Consider the following 18,885-nt stretch of genomic DNA (forward strand, 5'->3'; position numbering starts at 1 on the left):
GTCACCAGGTGGTGGCAAAGGCTTAAATATAGTGTGCTCACAGACACTTTCAACGTGATCCTCTTTAGTAACTCATGGTCATTTCAGTCTATATTTTGAAATCCTTTAACCATGTATTTGGTAATGCACTGCCGACATTCACCCGCTATAAACTGAATGTTTAGAAAGCTGAAAGGCTCCATAATGTGGTACAGTTAAGAAATGATAAGCTTTTCCTTTCAAATGTGAAGAACCAAGTGATATATGAGAGAAATGTATTTGTCACCTATTTTCATGTAGTATGCAGAGATGGAGTCTAGTCTAGAGGGAACTTTATAGGTAACAGCTATACAGAAAGTATAGAGATTAAACAGACTAAACCTGACACTGGGTTTTGATTCAACTCTGTACTGTCATTTTTTATTGACTGTTAGTGTAAAAAACGTTACACACTTAGCATAAATTCATGTTCTGGTGTAACTCAGTGGAAATGTGCCTGCGATCGTAATGATTAAGTCACCTCACAATCAAATCCCTGGAGCCTGACGTCAGTGTGGCTGAACCAAATACAGAATGTACTTCACTGTGTGACCTTGAATTTCAAAAAGGCTCAAACACAAATCAAGCAGGTAAAATCTCACATTATAAAGAATTTATTGCAGGCAAACAATACCATAAATAATATTTACAAACTATAAAACAACATTCCTTTATATGGATCCCATGAATTTATGGTAAACAGTCTTTTAGTCTCAGATAAGAATGGATCCTCTTTGCAGCTGACTTATGTCACGCTGATCAACTGCAAAATGTGAATATATTTAAAGCTACATTCAGGAAATAAATTGAATTTAGATGCACCGCATTCTCAGAATTGTGAATCGTTTACTTAAAATCTTTCGACTTCAGGAACAGACTAAAAAAAAGGGCTTTTTCTATATTAACTTTCCAATTTGTGACTGAATTTACAGTGAAAAGGCTATTCCATTTTCCAGACTGCACAGCCCATTACAGGGATCCTGACCACTAAAGTTCACTGCAGCCAGATTAACAGGTGAATAGCCTTTAATATCGCATGTAATATTGGCAACCTGACAGGATACACAAGTTCACAACAGTGGAGATAAAGGCTGTATGTGCACCGTATATAGGCTTAGTTAGTTAAACAACCACCTCACCCATCTACAGTGCACTATACATTAAAGTTATGCATCTCTGATGAAATGTTTTTTGGCCTGCAGTTTATGCATGGGGCATTAATTCGTGTGTAACAAATTATGCACACTGTACTCACAGCACACCATTTCCTCTTGGCTTTTAGTTTAAGCGTAAAGGAAAGAATTCAAAACAACAAAAGAGAGAACTTCCATGTCCAAAAATGTCTCAATACCTTAAGATTTCAATTATCCCGTTGATTGTCGCCATTTTCTAATCAACACTGACTGAAAAAAGTGTCAGAAGTGCAACTATGAACAGCTTTTTGTTAAAATGCTTGTTTGCAGTAAAATAAATGTTTGAAACTATCTGATGCTAGTTTCCTTTGCTTTTCGACATTCCAGCAAGTTGAGTGGGAAAAGTACAGTATGTGCCTCAGATTCTCACTCTCACGTCATTTTTGTCGTTTCCTCTCCGATTCCAAATAAAAATTCTCAAAAGCTTCTTCCATCTCGGGCCCCATCTCATCTTCAGAGTCATCGGATCTGTGAACACAACAGAACGAGCGCCAGAGACTTAATTTTTTTAATCTTTCAGACAAATGTCTTCCTGAATGTATACGTAGATGGCTTGTGTAACTAACATTAGCATAACCCACAATATGTGCATGTACTCGCCATTTACACAACGCATAAAAGACACAAGCTCACACATACACACACACGCACGCACGCAGACACACACAGTATGTGGAGAGAGGACAGGGGCGAGCTAAGCCCCCCAACTGCTGACTACACTGAATCTGGGGCCATGGTTGACCCTGTTGCATTGTGGGCCAGTCAGACACATTGGCCAAGCTCAGGGGCCCACTGGTCACTAGTGGTCATATGATCTGTGTGAAGCCGCCATACAGTCACATGACCCAAGATGCACCAGCACTTTGATACTGTTGAACAGATTTGGGTCTAAAAGCCATAAATTAGCGATGAAGAACACAGATACTTACAGTAACATCAGTCTGTTAACAGGAAATCTCATCTTCAAAATACAATATGTGTGCTGTACCTCTACGGTATGTACTTACACTTCATTTCCATTTTCTCCATAAATATCATGGAAATAGTCCTGCCTGTCCAGGATCTCTTGGTATTTCTCAGCATATTCTGTAAAAGCAGAGACACCGGCATTAAAGCACAGAAGAGGCTGAAAATGTTTTCCATTGGCTGACAAGAGTAACCAGGATGAGTCAAGCCAAGACGCTTCTAACAATAACTGGAGGCAAAATAATAATGTAGTGTATGACTGCAGAAACATCTCTTTGTACTAATAATATTTATTTGTTTAAAATAAATAGTGGTTGTGTAACTGATGAATAACAACACATTTACATTCATTTTAAGCACATTTAAGAAACACTTAAACTTTTTTAGATTTTACTAATCAGTTGCCTCTTGTAGTAATATAACTGCATACTGCCTTTCAAATCACAGAACTCATTTCTTTGCTGTCAGGTGACACACTATTAACAGAATAGTCCATTTGTATCAACACTGGTTCCACTGGTTTGCATTTTAGCCTAATATATATAATAATAAAAAAAGATGAGCTCTACAGAGCTCTGTGCACATGGTTAATATAAATATATATGCCATCTTTTAGTCCTTTGCCTGTAAATTACTGCAGTCTGCATATACTTAACAAGATTACATAAAGATTATCTAGTAAAGGCTTCTTCTTCAGTCAAGAAAACAATGCAACATTGGGGTGCACTGCCTGTACAATTCATGGACAATATTCATTCTTTCACTTACAAAACCTTTGTTTCTCATAGATACTTAACACAATAAGACATCATAAGCTACAGCAAAATGAAAACTAATGCTAAGCCTTCTGACATTTTTAGTCTTTAGCTTTTTATGTGTGCATAAATTATACTTTACATCACTTTCACGTTTTAATTTTTTTTATACTAATTACCGACACCAAAGAATGATCTAGCATGTCCCTGGGGCCTGTGATTGACTGATCAGAGCTGACAGCCTGGTGGACAGCAAACCCCATGTTGCCCTGTCCTGATCTGAACATACACAGCCTCACCTGGGTCTGCTGCTGTAAAAGGAGTGCCATCTTCTGTGTAGAATGTAGGTTCATTCTGAGAGGAAAAAATAAACACATCCATGACAAACACATTAGAGAGACAATGGAGAGTTTAAAAAAAGAAAAGTGGGAATATGAAATGGTTACACTCACCATGAAGTAGTTGGGGTCGTTGTCTGGTGTGGCGTTGCTGGCTGCCGCAGCAGCACGGACTCTGCCCCAATCACTAGATCTCAACTCCACAAGTTTCAGAAGCATCTGTCTAACATCCCTGAAGAAGAAGAATGCTCAAATCAGAAAGTTTTACCCACTGAATTGTGGTGCTTTTGGAACTTTTGAATGATGGTACATGTTCCTGATGCTGTGCATATGTTAAAAAGCTAAAACTCCTTAGTACACAATGGTTTCTCTCAGTTGTTTAAAACACTGTGAAACTAAAATGTCTTTTACACTGCCACCTGTGACACACAGGATGATTAGGTGCAACTATGTTGGCGGACACCTCTGCAAATGTCTCTGCACTCATTTGCAACACCTCAGATGCAGGAGCATGTTTCAAACTCTTCAAATCTAAGGTACCTTAAGCATGAACCTTGAGTATCAGCTGCACACAATGACATTCTGATATACACACCTGCTGCAGGTGGCATCCAGTAGAATAGTTTCTATTCTTTGGATCAGTTCCTCCATGTGTGGTTTTCCACTCTCTTTCCATGCATCATCCAGGACAGAGCCTGTCAGCTGTAAATGCAAAACACATTCTCATTATCTTCCTGAACAATACAACTACCTGGAAATCTGTACAATTACCTAATTAAGATTTGAAACCTTAAGCAGTTTGACAGCGCAGATGAGATTTGCATCCACAGGATTGTTGAACAGGCTGTTCATCAGGTCATTCAGAGCAGACAGGAGGATATCTGCTCGATTTGGAGGTCCTTTTCCACTCTTTACCTAAACAAAAAAAAACAGGAAAAAAAATTTGGACAATTTGCAAGAAGGCCTGCCTCCAAAAAGGTTGGAGGCAGGCCTTCTTGCAGAGCTGGCCCCTCATCTGAGATCTATAACATATATGTATAAGGGTGGTTGGCTCTTCAACTACAGTAGTGACTACAAACAGCAGCACCAGACATCATAAATGTCTGGCCGCAATGCAAGCAGACTGTACCAAAACAAGAGTGCCAAGGTGGTACGTGAAATCAGAAAAATAATTTATGTTGTGTGGCCTGTTTATTTAATGTGTCAAATTAGCACTTGTAGCAAGTCCAGCAAAGTGTGTCTCTCAGTGCTGCTAGCACAGCACGTAGGCCCTGTGAGTCTAGATACAGGACAAGTATGGTACAAATAAAGACATAATAATAAGAAGGTCCATATTGTGTTATTTACAATTGAATAAATTCAGTTGATAAATGCATTTACACTACTTGAATGATAGTATAATGCAGTCTCAAAGAGAACGTCTTACCTCGAGGTTGAGATAGAGTTCTCCCAGAAAGAGCACAAAGGAGTGGAGCTTCTTCTGAGTCTCCGTGTCTCCTCGAACAGCTACATCCCTTTGTTCAAACTCTATTCGACATCTATCAAGGACAACACTCTTGCTTTTTAATAGCATCTGACTCAACAATGACAGTTCACATTGCCTTGCATATTACACTATCAAATGCAGAAAAACCAGAAATAAATCACCTTTTCAGGAGCAGCTGACGAAAGTTGCCACTTGGTGGGCTGATATTGAGGTGATGGGACAGGTAGTTACAGAGCCTGGCACCCGTGTAAGAGAAGTTTGGAATGGCAGTAGACTGCAACAAAAAGAAAATTTAATACCTAATGGGGCACCTTATACAATTGTGTTTTGTCAAAAACATGCATGTAAGTTCCTACTTAATGTGTATGCTGTGTTGAGACAGGTTTGGTTTGAAATCATATTATCTAATGGCTATACAAAAAGCAAAATGAAGACTGAATGTGTCTCTCCAAACCTGTGTGTAGATCAGTTCCACCAGCTCGTGCAACAACTCTTCAGTAGTAACGCAGGAATTGAGCATGCCAGTTATGTATTCAATATCGGACTCGAAGGACCCTGGGGAGGAGCTCAGGTGTCCAAGGAAGTCTGTAACCATTTCAGCCAGGGTTGGTTCACCGTAATAGCTTTCGCTGTCATCATAAAAAGCAGGGTCCTATACAAAAATTACAATAAAAGAATGAAAAACTAAAGAGAAAAATCCAAAGCACTTTGTCCTGTTCATACAAAATAACTGCGTGTGTGTTGAAATCAAAAATCTAAATTTATTCTGATTTTTATGAAAAAAAAGGACGGATTTGCTTTGACAGTTCCTGACTCCTACTTGAAAACAACAAAAGTGAAGAGACCCATTACGATATAATGTAAAAAATAAAACAAACAAAATAAAAAACATTATAGCTAGTACCACGATAAAGGCAGTGATAGTGTAAAATTCCTCTTACATCATATGGGTTAAATCCAGAAGGGACAAACTCTGGGGCACTGGCTGAAAGCTTTGATGACTTGACCATGGAATCCACATCATTACACCTTCTGGAAGCAGATATGTTGTTGGCATTTGTACTTTGTTGGGGTTTGCTCTGTCTTTTTGAATCTGAAAGAGGAAGAAGACAGATGTTCTCAGTCTTTGTGACACAGCTCATTCCACATGGACAAATTCTCTTTTTTCTTTACCTAAAGAGGTACCAAATATAGATTTTCTTTTAAAAAGGCTGACTTATTTCCTTTTAAGCAAACTCAAACAGGAGTAATTGTGCATTTTTTCTTGGGCAATTTTCTGCCACAGATCTGGAGCTTGAGCTACTATTTGAGGCAGAAAGATGCTGTATGCACTATAGTGCCTGTGTTCATCACACTGAAGAGACATGTCACCCAGTCCAATAGCGTAGGTCACTGAGTAACTGATTTTTAGTGGGTTCTAAACGTCAATGGAAGTCTATTGCACAGAGGAATAAGCTATATCAGACTTTGGATACACAGGCAAAACTTATCAATGGTATTAATTCTTTGTAGGTTTAAGTCTCTCAAAAAAACTGAAAATTTTTATTTCACTTTAATTGGAAAGGGAAATTGGTTTGCAGCCACAACATTAAACATGCACTATAAAAATTTAACTTTCAACTGGAAATTTCAGACCTAGTCCACACATGGCAGATATCCAAGGTTAATATTAAACAATACTACACAGCACTGTCCTGCAGTGCTTATAAAATACAAAAATTGAACATGAGATACTAGTGTTAGTTGTGTGCAAACACATAACTTACTTACTGTGTGGCACTAACTATAATGCAGTACTAAGTTTCATGCAGGACTGTGGTTGCCTTCCTCCCCAGTACTGCAACTCATGCAAGTGCTACAGAGTTTGATGGCTGATGGTAATTCCTGACACTGTTGCTTTTGCATCTGGGGGCCCTGAAGACATTGACATAATGAAACGGCCTGTGGCTCATCGAACAAGGGGTGCTGTGGGAGAACACTGCACTGACACACATCACTCCATGCCATACAATCGGCCACAGCAGAACCACACCTCCAGCTCCCAGACTTATTGTTAAGGTCATACTGCAGGGGCAGCGAAAGGACAGCACACATCAATAGGGCAATACATGCGGTTGGTTGGCTGCACTCCCACATATTAGTGCTGGATCGTGCTGGCTATAGTTTTCAGAAGCAAATACCATTTTCTTACTTTTTCTACCTGTACTTGAGACTATTGTGAGACTATTAATTCGCATGTCTTTTTTTATACCTGCCTATGTAATGATTTGGTCTTGACAATGCTTTTTTTGTCATAACACTGACAAGTGTATAAAGTGACATAGTCCGCTAAAAAACACCGCAATAGGACTTCCAATCGGCCAAACATTGGCGAAAGACCAAGGTTTTATTGATGCATTTACACCGTGAATTAACTCACCAGTACTTCACTAACCTACTGCTTAAAGCCAGCTACTTAATCAGATTTGTAAGGGGGACTCGTTCTTCCTCTTTGCTCTGCGGAGCTAACTCAACGAAACGTTACGTTTGCTAAAGCGAGTGATAAGTTAGGGTCTCCAAACTCAAGATTTGGCTGCATAAGACAGCCTTGACTGTGGCAGCCAACAAGTCAACTATGTGATATTTGAGTGGGAGCTTTATTTAGATGCTGCGTTACCTCACATGAAACAACAATCCAACAGGTGCATGTCGCAACGCCAAAATGCTAACGTTAGCTAACATTACTGGTATTTAGCAGCTAGCTAACGTTTAGCGAATAACAGCGAGTAACGTTATGTTAACGCTCTGCACTTCTCAGAGGAACTGTCAGCAGGAGGGAATTTTGTGGCTACTATTTAGTTCAAGCAAACACAGCTTTGACGCTCAGTGACCATAACAGCGAGTGACATTTTCTTGGTAAATGAAACCGAATCTGAAAGTAGCTATTAGCTAACTCAGCTCAGTTGATGTTAGCTAGTCGGCGGTTCCCTACCTCCAACAGCCACATCTTGCCCCGTGCTACTGTTGTTCTCGGCAAAAGGAGGAGACGTTCGCGGCTGTCTCAACGGCTCCCTTTGGTTGAAAAGTGCAGTTTTGCTGGCACCATCCACGTCGCTACCCACGAGCCCGGGGTCTGCTGGAAAAGTCCGGGTTCTCCCCGCACCAGGAGTTCGGTCGAAATTCTCGTTCATGACTGCTGGTTTGTCAGGCAAAACGGCATCAGAAAAAGATGAAGAAGAGCTGTGCACGGCTACAACTGCTTTTTCTTTTGCGTAGTGGCAAAACACGCCCTATCTCTCTTTCATTATGTCTTTTTCTCTGTTCTTCTTTTTCTTTTAGCTGTCGAGTTGCAACCAACCCTTTTCTCTGTCGGATATCATCGACAGTACACAACTTTTTTTTACTTACTTCCTTTAACAACAAAGTCACTGCCGATTATCCATGAGATTTTTTTTAACATCAGAGCAAATCTGGTTCCCTCTAGTGGCGTGGAGTAGAAGCTCAGCCATAAACGGTGTGAGGTGCAGCCTCAACATACAGGACGGCATCAGCAGTGGTGAGAAGATTATTCAGATTCATAAGTAAATGTAGAAATATCACAATATAATAATGTATTGTATTATGTAATATATTATATATGTTTCTTCTTGCTGAAGGGAGAGCAGCTCTTTTCTCTTCAGATTCATTCCTCCCTTCTGAGAGTTATTTTAAAAAAATAAATAAAAAATAAAATAATTTGTTGTCAAGGCCAATGAAAATAGTACCTTTTTCTAATGAAATGTAGCACCCTAATATTTTTTTAGCAGTCCCTAAAAATGTAGACGTATGAGTAGAAACATTTATGTAAAGTATCAGAAATTAAACTTTAGCAACTTTTTGTTTGCACTTTTTAAAGTCATTTTGTGAGTGTTTTATTATTATACATTTGGTTATTATCACTGATGCTTACAATTGTATGTGGCATTTCACTGTTGCTCAAGGTAGAGCTAAATTAAACTATTATTGACAGTTACTGTAGTTCATAGGATGATTTTATGTAAATGCGGTGGAGCAAAAAGTCTTTGTTCCTTGTTTCGGTTCCTGACTATCATTCAATAAAAGCTGCTATGGGGGGTTTTGGAGGTCAAGAGTCCCCCAGCAAAACCCCAACTCTCTGAAAATCTCTAATCTGATCTAATCTGCTCACATCAGTGAGCAGTATTTATCAATTCAACTGTTCAGGTATAGGCTATTTAGACATTTTATTTGCCACATATTCTAAATGCTGTTTCAAAAAAAAAAATCTCTCCACTGCCAGGAATGGTGGACAAATACTTAATTTCTTGATTTTAATTTAGTTACAGTCACATTTTGAGAAAAAATCTGTTTGTTTGTTTTTGGGGGGTTTTTTTGCCATAAAACATCTGTGGGAGATTTCTGATTTTATGTTCCGCTCAGCATGTGTAAAATCACCAAATATCCAGAAAACACAGCAAGAGCATGACTTCGGTGTCTACAGTGTCAGCTACTACCCTGTTCGTGGGTTCAGGCAGTGGATGTCTGCATAATGTGAGCGCATAATGATGGACCTGTTACAGGCTGTGTGTGGTTGAGTGGGTTAACTAACCTCTTATTGATCTAAAATATTTGCCAAAACACCAAGGCTTGGATAATTACACTTAACTGACATATCAAACACACGTTTATGCATCACAGAGGAGATTCTGGACCCGTGCAACCACGCAGAAGTGTCTCTCTCCCCGAGCTCACTCAGTAGCTGCCCACTACAAACATGTGCTACAGCAGACCTCTCAGTCTAAGTATTCATTAGTTGTTTTAGCCTCCAGTCATTTTCCACTTGTTTCCCAAAGCTGGATCACATTATGCCACAGAGAATTCCCGTGCCAGAAATGCACGAGACCCACTTTGATAAAAGATTACTGCCCCTATTTTCTGTTATTGCTGTTTTTCGCCAGTGTCTTGGAGGGAATTCAAACATCTACAAGTCTCAGGAATGCGCAAGATGACAAATGACTGGGATTGGTGTTGGGGGGTGGGGGGGGTGGGGGTGGTGGGGGGGTGGTGGGTCACACGCATACTCAACGCCACTGATTTCAAATGACAAAAAGTGTGGTTTCATGTTCCATCAATACACATCATCTGTGTTATGTCCCCGGTGATTTATTCATTGCACCATCAGGTTACAAACAAGGCAGAGACCAACTTAATTCTCCTATCTTGTATTCTTTCTTGCAACTTTAGAAAACAAAACGAAAAAAAAAAAAACACACCTTTTAGGCTTCCAAATGATTTCCTTTAAATTCACTCATAAATTGCACCCAATAACCCTGAGCTGAACTTCCTAATCTCACTCCTTAGGTAACGTCTAAAGGTTTATCCTCAGGGCACTGCTGTGAATCTGGCCTCAGAGGTGCAACAGCCACATCTTATTGCACAATTGCTCGAGAGAGTAGTGGAAATGCGTGTTGCTGTGTATGGTGCAGAGATGGTCGTGAAACAGCGTTCCATATGTTGCTCTGACTGTCATGGTGGAATGCACTGCAGCATTCCTCGGTATTAATCATTCGTCGCGGTGATTCCTTAAACGACTATTACAGGACAATATACTATCGCTTAAAGCAACAGCTTCCATGTGCTCTGGATTCCTATGGTTTAGATGGCTTTTTTGGTTTCCCTCCCTCTATCCTGCAGTCGCAGTCAGACTCACACACTGGGATGAATGTCTCCCGCAGTCCGTCTCTCACCTTCCCGCCTTCGTCGTGCCTTCGCAGAGATGGATGCGCAGAGAGGCGGGATAAGAGAACATGAGGTCCGGAAGCCTGTGGTGTTAATGTTCTCCCCGTGCTCTTTTGATCTGGCATCAGGGCAGCTGCCATTGATTAGTGTGTTTGTAGATGATTACTGAGGGAAGTGGGTGGTCAGACACAGGTCATATCTCTCCCTTGCTCTCATTCTCATTTCTGCCTCCACACACACTTTCAGATCCTCCTCCAAGGCCCTGCAGAAACCTACCGGCAGTGGTGCTGCACGCCAACACAAAGCTGATGCCACGTTTTTGCTAGGATCATTCAGCAGGTGCTTTATTGGCTTTATTTATCTTTACTATTCAGGCCCTGCTGCAATCGCGGAATGTTGCAGCTCCTCAGTAATGGGGTGATATTAGGAAATGATGTCACTATCTACAGGCCGTGCAACTTACCTCCCTCCCATTTTGTTGTGGTCGGCCTGTATGCTTTGTTTGGGAACTACTCATTAGCGCAATGGTTGCCACATGGAATATCTGGCCAGGCAATAATAGCTGCCTTTTGTCCCTTCCTACCTCAGAGGGCCAGATAAGAATAGACTCACCCCGACCTGAATGCTCGCCACTTGCCAGAAAGGTTTTTGGTGCATGGAGGAAGTAAGACGACTGCATTGCAGAGGAGAAAATGGTATTTTATTTTCACGTAACAGAGTTCCTATAAAAAGTAAAGAATGCAAAGGAATGCTTGCCTCGTAAGTGTTCCCCTCCAGTTAAATATTTCACAAAATAAATAAATCATTACAATCAAAACACAGTGGTTAAGTATCAAACATTTGCTTTAAATGTGTTGTGTCCTCTATTATTTAATGCTGTCACGATAAACTGACTGATCACTCCCCTCATCTTATCTGTGTTCTATCTCTCCCCTTTATGTTGCAGATTATCTGGTGTCTCACAGGAGATTATGGATTATAAATAACATCTTGAGATACTTCTGCATCTACCACAGTTCATTAGCTAGGACAGTATTTTCTGTGTTGTCCACATTACACACATACTCCAGTTGCAAACTGTTTGGCACAGAAAAAGAAGGATAAATATTGCATCCCGTGCCACAGAAAACACAGATTTCATCCTCTCCCGCCAAATAAAGTACACAACCTCAGTCAAAGTCGGGAGCAGAGATCAGATTTTTGTGTAACAGTGTTAGTGCCTTGTTTCCAATTGAGAGATTTCTCAGGGAATGTCTTTATTTTACAGCTTTTTTTTTTTTCAGTATTGAAAACCTCTCTGTCCAGTGCTGCATGTCCTCCTTCTCCAGTTGAGTTCTCCTGTTCACACCACAATTGGAAGGAAGTGGGTGGCCGTGTTCTTCCTGCGGGTTTTCTTCCCTCTCAGCGGCTTCCCGTGGACATTTAGACCCACAAACATCTGCCGCTTCTTGTTCCTCCACTCCGCTGACGCGTACGTGTTGTAGCCGTTCTCCTCAATCCGCTCCTTCAGGGTGCAGTCGACGCTGAACTCTCTCTGGAAAAACAGCAGGTATCATGTTTCAGTGTTATAGCCCCGACATGTGAGGTTAAGGCAAAACACAGATCATTTTCTTGTGCAAATCTATTGTGGTTGCACATGGCACCTTGTTTATTTACTACGCCTTAAATCTACTTTGCATGTTTTGCTTTGTGTGCTTGTGCAGAGACGAGCGTGCACTTTGGAAATTGTACTGTTCTCCTGGAGGTTCATGTGTGTGCACTGGCCTGGTTGTGATTCAGAGTCGACCCAGCAGTCAGTGAAGTCAAGATAAGGACCGCATTTTGATAAAGACAGAAGAATCTAACACTATCTCTCTTTCTGGAGCATCCAGATTGACCCCTGACCCGGATACTAACCGCTCCGTACAGTTCTCCCTTCCTGCTGAGAGCCAGATAGTAGTTGCTGTTCAACCCTTTGATGGCCACCACTCCCACGTCCACCGATGTGATTTCCAGAATACCTAGGATTCAGCAAAAAATATAGTAAAAGATTATTTTTGAAGAACTTGTTTATTAACAGTTTGAGCAGAACAAACATTTTAATTGTTTTAACTGCACAGTGACAAATATAAAACTCAGAGGACAGAGGAAGTAATGGTGATAAAAGGATGAGGGACAAATCCAAACATTGTTACAGTGTACCTAATGCATAACAACGTATTGCCCGTTCATTTTGGGACATTTACACGTGGGAACACACAGTGTGGGAACTCTATGTAAGGTCACAATTATTCCTTGAGTACATTTATCATTTCAGTGATATTATAAAGTTACTTTACAACCTACACCTGTGTAACAGATTCCAGCTGTGCAGGCCATTTATTTTGAAAATTAATGGGTGGATACCGCAGAGATTCTCAGGTTGTTTATGTTCTGTTTGGTATTTGGGTTTCCAAGTCCCCATACAAGTAATTCAGGTTTCTCATAGGCTATTAGAGAGGCTAATTTATACCCCAGTTAACAAGGGCATGCTTTTGCCGCAGACAGCTGTGGTTATTTGTGTGGTCTCAGTATCAGAGGTCAGAGAGATATAACTTCCGAAAGTGTCCTTTGACCACAGAACCCACTTGTCTCGCCTTATGCTTGTGTGTGTGTGCGTGTGTGTGAGTGAGTGAGTGTGTGTGCGCGTGTGTGTGAGTGAACCTCCCCGGGTTCCCATGGCATGTTTGATTTCATGCCTCCCTCCCTGACTTCCTTTCCCCACTTCCTGTGAGCTGTCGTTATTTTATCCCGATAAGCACATATGTGTACTCACACACACACACACACACATTCAGACACACACTTCAGCGTGGGGGTGTGAACTCCAGAGAGTCGCCGACATCCTTTGATCAGATCAGCAGCCCCTCCTCTGTCTGATGACTGTTTGTGTGGCAGCCTGCTCCGCTGTCAGACCCACTCTCCGGTGGCTGAGGGGCCTCTGAGGCTGCCAGCCTCGCGTATGAGTGGACAGTGGAGGATGCAGGTGTGCCCCCCAAAGAACAATCCCTCTCTTAAAAATACTGCAGCTTCTCTCCTCGTCCGTGAGGTCTTGACTGTATCAGTTTCTAGTTCAAACAGTGGCACCTCGGGGCAGTGAGGTCTGAAGCGGCAAGGCGGTGGTGAGGACTGTGACACAACGGCCATTGAAGATCTGAGAGGAGCTGGTTTCTGTATGGGATCGGGTGTCGGGTATGGAGTGAGGATGTAAGACAATCTATGGCAGTCTCTGGCTGCTCTGTAAACATGGGAGGGATGAAAGGAAGGAGAACAGAGGAGGACAGAGGAGCCATGACAGTGAGACTGGGGGTGGAGTGAGGATTAGTAAGGCTGTAATGATCACTGATCAAAGTCAGCCACCGGAGGCAGGGGCGAGACAGGTTGTATACACACACACACTCACACACGCACACGCACACGCACTCACTAATGCCCTTGCATACACACACACGGTTGATATTGCAGCAGGTGAATGTGCACTTGCACACAACTCGACCTGGCTGTGAAACAACAAAATCTCCATTCACCGTGTGGAGAGTAATGAACTTATGGCAGCAGGTATCAGAGAAAACATGCTCTTCATTTAGCTTTCTCCAGATTACAACATTAAACCTTAAATGTGACAAAGCTGCTTCGTGTGGGGCAAATTCCACAAACCGCACACGTAAAACGTAGCCTAAAGTAAGCCGGCCAGGTTCAGCTATTTACGTGGGGAGACAGCAGTTTTTTCTTTTGCATGCTGCTTGCTTTTTCCTAATGTGTGGCTTATTTGATACGCTCTGTTTGGAGTTACAGCAGTAAATGGCGCGTTGGTTGTGGAATGGAGGCACACAATGCCGGCGAGAATTAAAGGTGGTTTTTCCACAGTGGGATGCCAAAAACCATGTGCTTTGCAGCTTGTATTGTTATTCTTTCTCTCTATCACTATCACACAACGTTCAGGGGCTGCACACAATAACATCTGAGCAGATAAGGTGGAATGTAAATTTTGACTGGTGCCATTCCCATGCAGAAAATGGTGTGGAGTGAGGCATTAATCAGGATATATAGTAATAACACTTGATAAGGACCACACTGAGTGTATTTACACAGAGAGGATATCCATCCTCTTCCCCGCCTCAGAGAAAAGCCATACATCTCTCTCCTCCAACCTCCATAAGAGCACCATCTGGTTTTTTTCCTCATGCAAAAGGCCACTGCTTTGATTAAAGGAGACGAATGTCCACAAAGAGACACACTCACACGCACATGTTCGCAAATGCTATATACACACACTTCTTGAGCCATGTTCAGAAGCATCTTGCCCACATGGTCTGGCCCCTGTAGGCCAAAACAGATCTGGTGGCCTGAAACAAATAAGCACATGCATTGACACACACACACAAGATCTTGACAGGCTCACCCTCCAACAGCATCACAACCGTGGGCCATTAACTAAACTTTAAATCCGAGTTTTTTGCTGCAGTCTTATTTGGCGATATTTCATTGGTCACTCAGAGCTTGCAAGTTGTCCATAAATTCAAGAGAACTCAGCTGTGAATCATAGATATTTTAATTACACACTGAGGCAGAGCAGATAGCTACTTAGCTGACTTTAACATAATCTCCCTCCCTTTCTCTCTGCCTCTCTGTAACCTCAGCACAGGCTCCCAGCGGGTTGGAAAGCCATGTGGGACAGTTTTGCGCTGGCATCCTCATAAATCTGTGGGAGACTGGATGCTGGCTCTTTAACAGACAGTGAGCCGGGTCCTCGCAGGGCCACAGGCAGCACCCAAAAACCAAAGCCCCCACATCCCATGCGCCTGTTACCAACGCACAATGAATAAATAGATTCATCTATCATAGAACTTGAATGCATGCATCTTTTCCTTGCAACTTTTGGCTCAGGAAAAGGCAAGCCGCCCTCCACTCATCGCAAAAAAACTTGATATTTTGTCACTTCAAGGGACCATGGAGGGTCTACAAAGGACGTCAGCCCTGGGATCATGTCTAGCCCCAGGGGCCAGGGCAAAGACTGAAGCTGCTGTTGTGTAGTATCCTTTACCGTGAGAACCTGATACGAGGGCACATAATCCACACACAGTGTCCCCAGACCCCCTCAGGACGCAGCTTTTTGATGGCACCACCATTGATACTGAAGACGCATGGCTTTGATGTGGCCACAATGATGTTCAGCCATGTCATTCATGAACTTGTACCTCCAGAGAGTCCCCCGTGCTCCCTCTCGCCTCCCTCCCCAGCACGCAATCTGCACTAACTCTAAATGACTTTTGTAAAAGGCAACACGACCCTAAAAATGAGGAGTTGTGGGCTCATAAAAAAAAGAAGACAGAGGGGTAAATCATCTTCCAAACAGACATAAAGTTTAGCACAAATTCACACACCGCTATAATGATAAAGTGAGTGAGACTTCCTCACGCCACTTCAGTTTTACAACTTGAAAGAGACCACTAGCAAAAGCGGCAGTAAAGGCATCACAATGTAACACGGTCAGTAAATAAAGTTGCCGCTGTCATGACCTTGTCAAAACAAACATCTCCCCTGACATTCTGCCTTCCCATGCCATTTCCCCCAAGTCACTTTGATTGAATGTGTGGTTTAGCTCTCCCAAGAGGAACATTAAAGGTTTCCATATACACTCCCTATGGGGTTGGGGGACTGAGAGAAAGAGGGAGAAAAAAGGAGAGCAATGTACTATATATGTATGTGTGTGTGTGTCAGTAATAAGCAAGCACATGTGTCGTCGTCGGCTGCTATATGATCACACACCCACTGGAGCATGTGAGTGCCCGCTGGCTGATAGGCACACACACGTAGCGCGGTGGGAATGCTGGGAGACTAATGAGAACGCTATTTTACTGACTGATATGCCGAAACATACAACATGTAATCACTTTAAAGACGTGTTTCTCCGAGTGAGCACGTCAAGCTGCTTTAAACAAATGTCTGATCTGTGACTGAGGGTGTGTAATTTGCTCGACGCTGGCTGGCAGGCGGGCAATCTGAGTGGGAGAGCTAGAGAGACACAGAGAGGCAGAAAGAGTCTAAAAGCATCAATGAGTCTGACGGCCATATCTTCCACCCCTCCCCAAAGCCCTGTTTCTTCTGTGGTCGTTATCAGCGCTGTTTACCCTGGGCTGTGAAGACTGCCTGATAATGGCCTGGTTATCTGCCCCTGCTCCTTTTTAAGCCATCTGAGAGCTACCATCATTGTGCTGAGTGTTTGGACAGGAGAGATACCAGTGGGATGTCTGGTTTAAAACAAAAAGACGACTCTAATCGGGGATTGCTTCATCCTGACTGCCAGCCAATGGGCAGGCTGGTGGCCTCTGGAAATGAACGAAAAAGGATGTTTTTTCATTTAATTTCATGTTAATGCCAAATTGCTCGTTCATATACTCAATTTATATATTCGTGTTGACATTATGTAATCTTTTTGGATAAGACCAGAGGTTTTCTTCCTAAAGCATGACCACCTGATTTCCCATTTGGGAAATAACCAAACATTCAAGAGGCTGTCTTGGTGTCAGAAATGTCCCTGACTTACAGCGATCAGCAGGTGCTTTTTGTCATGTGTTTGCACAGTTTGCATGTGTTATGTGTTTGTTGTGTGTATTTATTAATGTCTCAAATCCAAACCAGGTCAGAAGTTCTGGCTGCAGAGGTTGATTTTACACTGCCACTTTGAAAGGTTAAAACTCACTGACACGTTTTTGCTCAAATCGGTTCAGGTCACTTTTAACTTTTTGCTGCCCCCGCAGACACTCAGGTCATCTTTGGGGTTTGGTTCCCTCTTTTATCATCTACTTTTGTACATGAGCGAGTTACTTACTGAGGGGGTCATCCTTGCTCTTGGTTCCATTGACCTTTCCATTCTTATCGATCCTCAGGAAAAACTTCTGGAAAGAGAACAGCTTCCTCCTCCGTATGTCCCCTTGGAGATAATTGTAGCTGCGCACATGCCTACCCTGCGGTCCCCCAGTCCGACCCAGGGGACCGCCGGTGGCCCTGGGCCTAGAGAAGACCTCAGTCTCAGAAATGTTCAGTGGAGCCCTGAGAGTTCGTGGGTTGGCGAGTCTCAGTCTGTCTCTGCGGAGCTGATGGCAGGCCGCCCCGGGTAGGGAGAAGGAGAAAACCACCAGGGCAACCAGAAGAGGCAAAGACAGGGAGGAAAGCAGCGTTGAGAACCTTGGTTTGGAACTTGTTCCAGAACCAGAACGAGCCCCTAACCCAGCCCTGGAGCAGGACGAGGCAGAGGCAGCCTTACTCCCTCCAGCAGCCCATCTGATCATGGTAGTGTGCTGTGTGGAGGACTAGAGGCAGCCTCAGAGCCTGGGACATGCTGCTGGGGGCGAGGATAGGCTGGGAGGGCAGGGAGGGGAGCCCTCCACAGTCCAGACTTGACGAGATGGTCCCCCTGCAGAGTCCAAATTATTTAGCACCTGTATGAAATCCTGAGATTTCCCTCTGAATTAATTTTGACTGTTCAACAAGTCGCTGTGTTTGACGCTGATATTCCACAGAGTTCTTCTCTCCACTGTTGAAAGCTTTAAGGCTGATGATCGGAAAGTCTGCAGTCCAAGTCTTTTTTGGAAAATAAATAAAGTCCCGTAAAAAACAATACACCAGTTACTATGTGTGTGTATTCCAGTAACAACCCTGTTTTTCCTCTTTGCTTCCGTTTTCTAATTCTTTCTAAATTGTCTGTGAAGTTTTGACTATTATTCTTGGCTCCAGTGGGACCTTGTATTTCCAGTCAGTTGCTCAATTAGAAAAAAAAAGAAGAAGAAAGAAATCCTAAAAATCTAGATTCACTGACATCCAGGTAGAAAGCTTGCCATGTGTAAAACTCCTTAGCTTCTGTGATAAAAAAGAAAAGAGAAGAAAAAACGGTGCACGACACAGTCTACCTGTCCGATAGCTGCTACACTCCACATGTGCAGGGAAGCATTTTCAGGTTTCACTCTGAGGAGGAAAAACAGGACTCAGGACTTAAAGAGGAACGCTGGTCAATCCAGGCGCATGTCAGATAATCCATCTGTCTTCTGTTGCCCTGCTCCTCTCGCTCTCTCCTCATCTCTCTCCCTCTCTCTCTCTCTCTACCACCAAGTCACTCCACCTTCGTACAGCATCGAGGTAACGGTCCGGGGAGGTCGTTCTCTCTGTCTGAGGGTTGAGTCAGACTTGTTCGCCCCCTCTCGCCTTGATATTGAGTGTGTGATCTCCTCACCTGAAGGGTGATCACAGAAAATGACTGTGTGGTGTGTGTAGCTGTGTGACTCTGTTAGTTATTTGATCCCTCCCTCCTTTACTCAACTTCCCCTCTCACATATGGGAGCAAGTACTGCTCTGCATGTGTGTGCGTGTGTGTGTGTGTGTGTGTGCATGCCTACATA

At 42.7% G+C, this 18,885-nt stretch overlaps 2 protein-coding genes across 2 annotated transcripts; both read right to left on the reverse strand.

Moving 5' to 3' along the window:
- Positions 1 to 592: 592 nt before the first annotated feature.
- paip1 (poly(A) binding protein interacting protein 1) lies at positions 593 to 8,115 on the reverse strand. Its single transcript, XM_041937247.1, has 11 exons — positions 7,728 to 8,115; positions 5,698 to 5,849; positions 5,211 to 5,408; positions 4,918 to 5,030; positions 4,697 to 4,808; positions 4,060 to 4,185; positions 3,866 to 3,972; positions 3,385 to 3,502; positions 3,232 to 3,286; positions 2,219 to 2,297; positions 593 to 1,679 (listed from the first exon to the last, which is right to left on the reverse strand). The coding sequence occupies exons 1-11, from the start codon at positions 7,924 to 7,926 to the stop codon at positions 1,589 to 1,591; spliced, it is 1,350 nt and encodes a 449-aa protein (XP_041793181.1). The 5' UTR covers positions 7,927 to 8,115; the 3' UTR covers positions 593 to 1,588.
- A 3,067-nt stretch (positions 8,116 to 11,182) lies between these two features.
- fgf10b (fibroblast growth factor 10b) lies at positions 11,183 to 18,650 on the reverse strand. The gene is made up of 3 exons (XM_041937573.1): positions 17,322 to 18,650; positions 12,368 to 12,471; positions 11,183 to 12,005 (listed from the first exon to the last, which is right to left on the reverse strand). The coding sequence occupies exons 1-3, from the start codon at positions 17,779 to 17,781 to the stop codon at positions 11,814 to 11,816; spliced, it is 756 nt and encodes a 251-aa protein (XP_041793507.1). The 5' UTR covers positions 17,782 to 18,650; the 3' UTR covers positions 11,183 to 11,813.
- Positions 18,651 to 18,885: the final 235 nt, after the last annotated feature.

Source organism: Chelmon rostratus, chromosome 5 (assembly GCF_017976325.1).
Source record: "Chelmon rostratus isolate fCheRos1 chromosome 5, fCheRos1.pri, whole genome shotgun sequence".
Classification (NCBI taxonomy): Eukaryota; Metazoa; Chordata; class Actinopteri; order Chaetodontiformes; family Chaetodontidae; genus Chelmon; species Chelmon rostratus.

Excerpts from the sequence above, each read along its gene's own strand:
- paip1 (XM_041937247.1), bottom strand. The coding sequence starts at position 7,926 with ATGAACGAGAATTTCGACCGAACTCCTGGTGCGGGGAGAACCCGGACT. Across the intron at positions 4,186-4,696 it reads AACTCTATCTCAACCTCGAG|GTAAAGAGTGGAAAAGGACC; the intron begins GTAAGACGTTCT and ends TTTTTTGTTTAG. Across the intron at positions 1,680-2,218 it reads GGAGAAAATGGAAATGAAGT|ATCCGATGACTCTGAAGATG; the intron begins GTAAGTACATAC and ends TTGTGTTCACAG.
- fgf10b (XM_041937573.1), bottom strand. The coding sequence starts at position 17,781 with ATGATCAGATGGGCTGCTGGAGGGAGTAAGGCTGCCTCTGCCTCGTCC. Across the intron at positions 12,472-17,321 it reads GAGCAAGGATGACCCCCTCA|GTATTCTGGAAATCACATCG; the intron begins GTAAGTAACTCG and ends GCTGAATCCTAG. Across the intron at positions 12,006-12,367 it reads AGGGAGAACTGTACGGAGCG|AGAGAGTTCAGCGTCGACTG; the intron begins GTTAGTATCCGG and ends CTGTTTTTCCAG.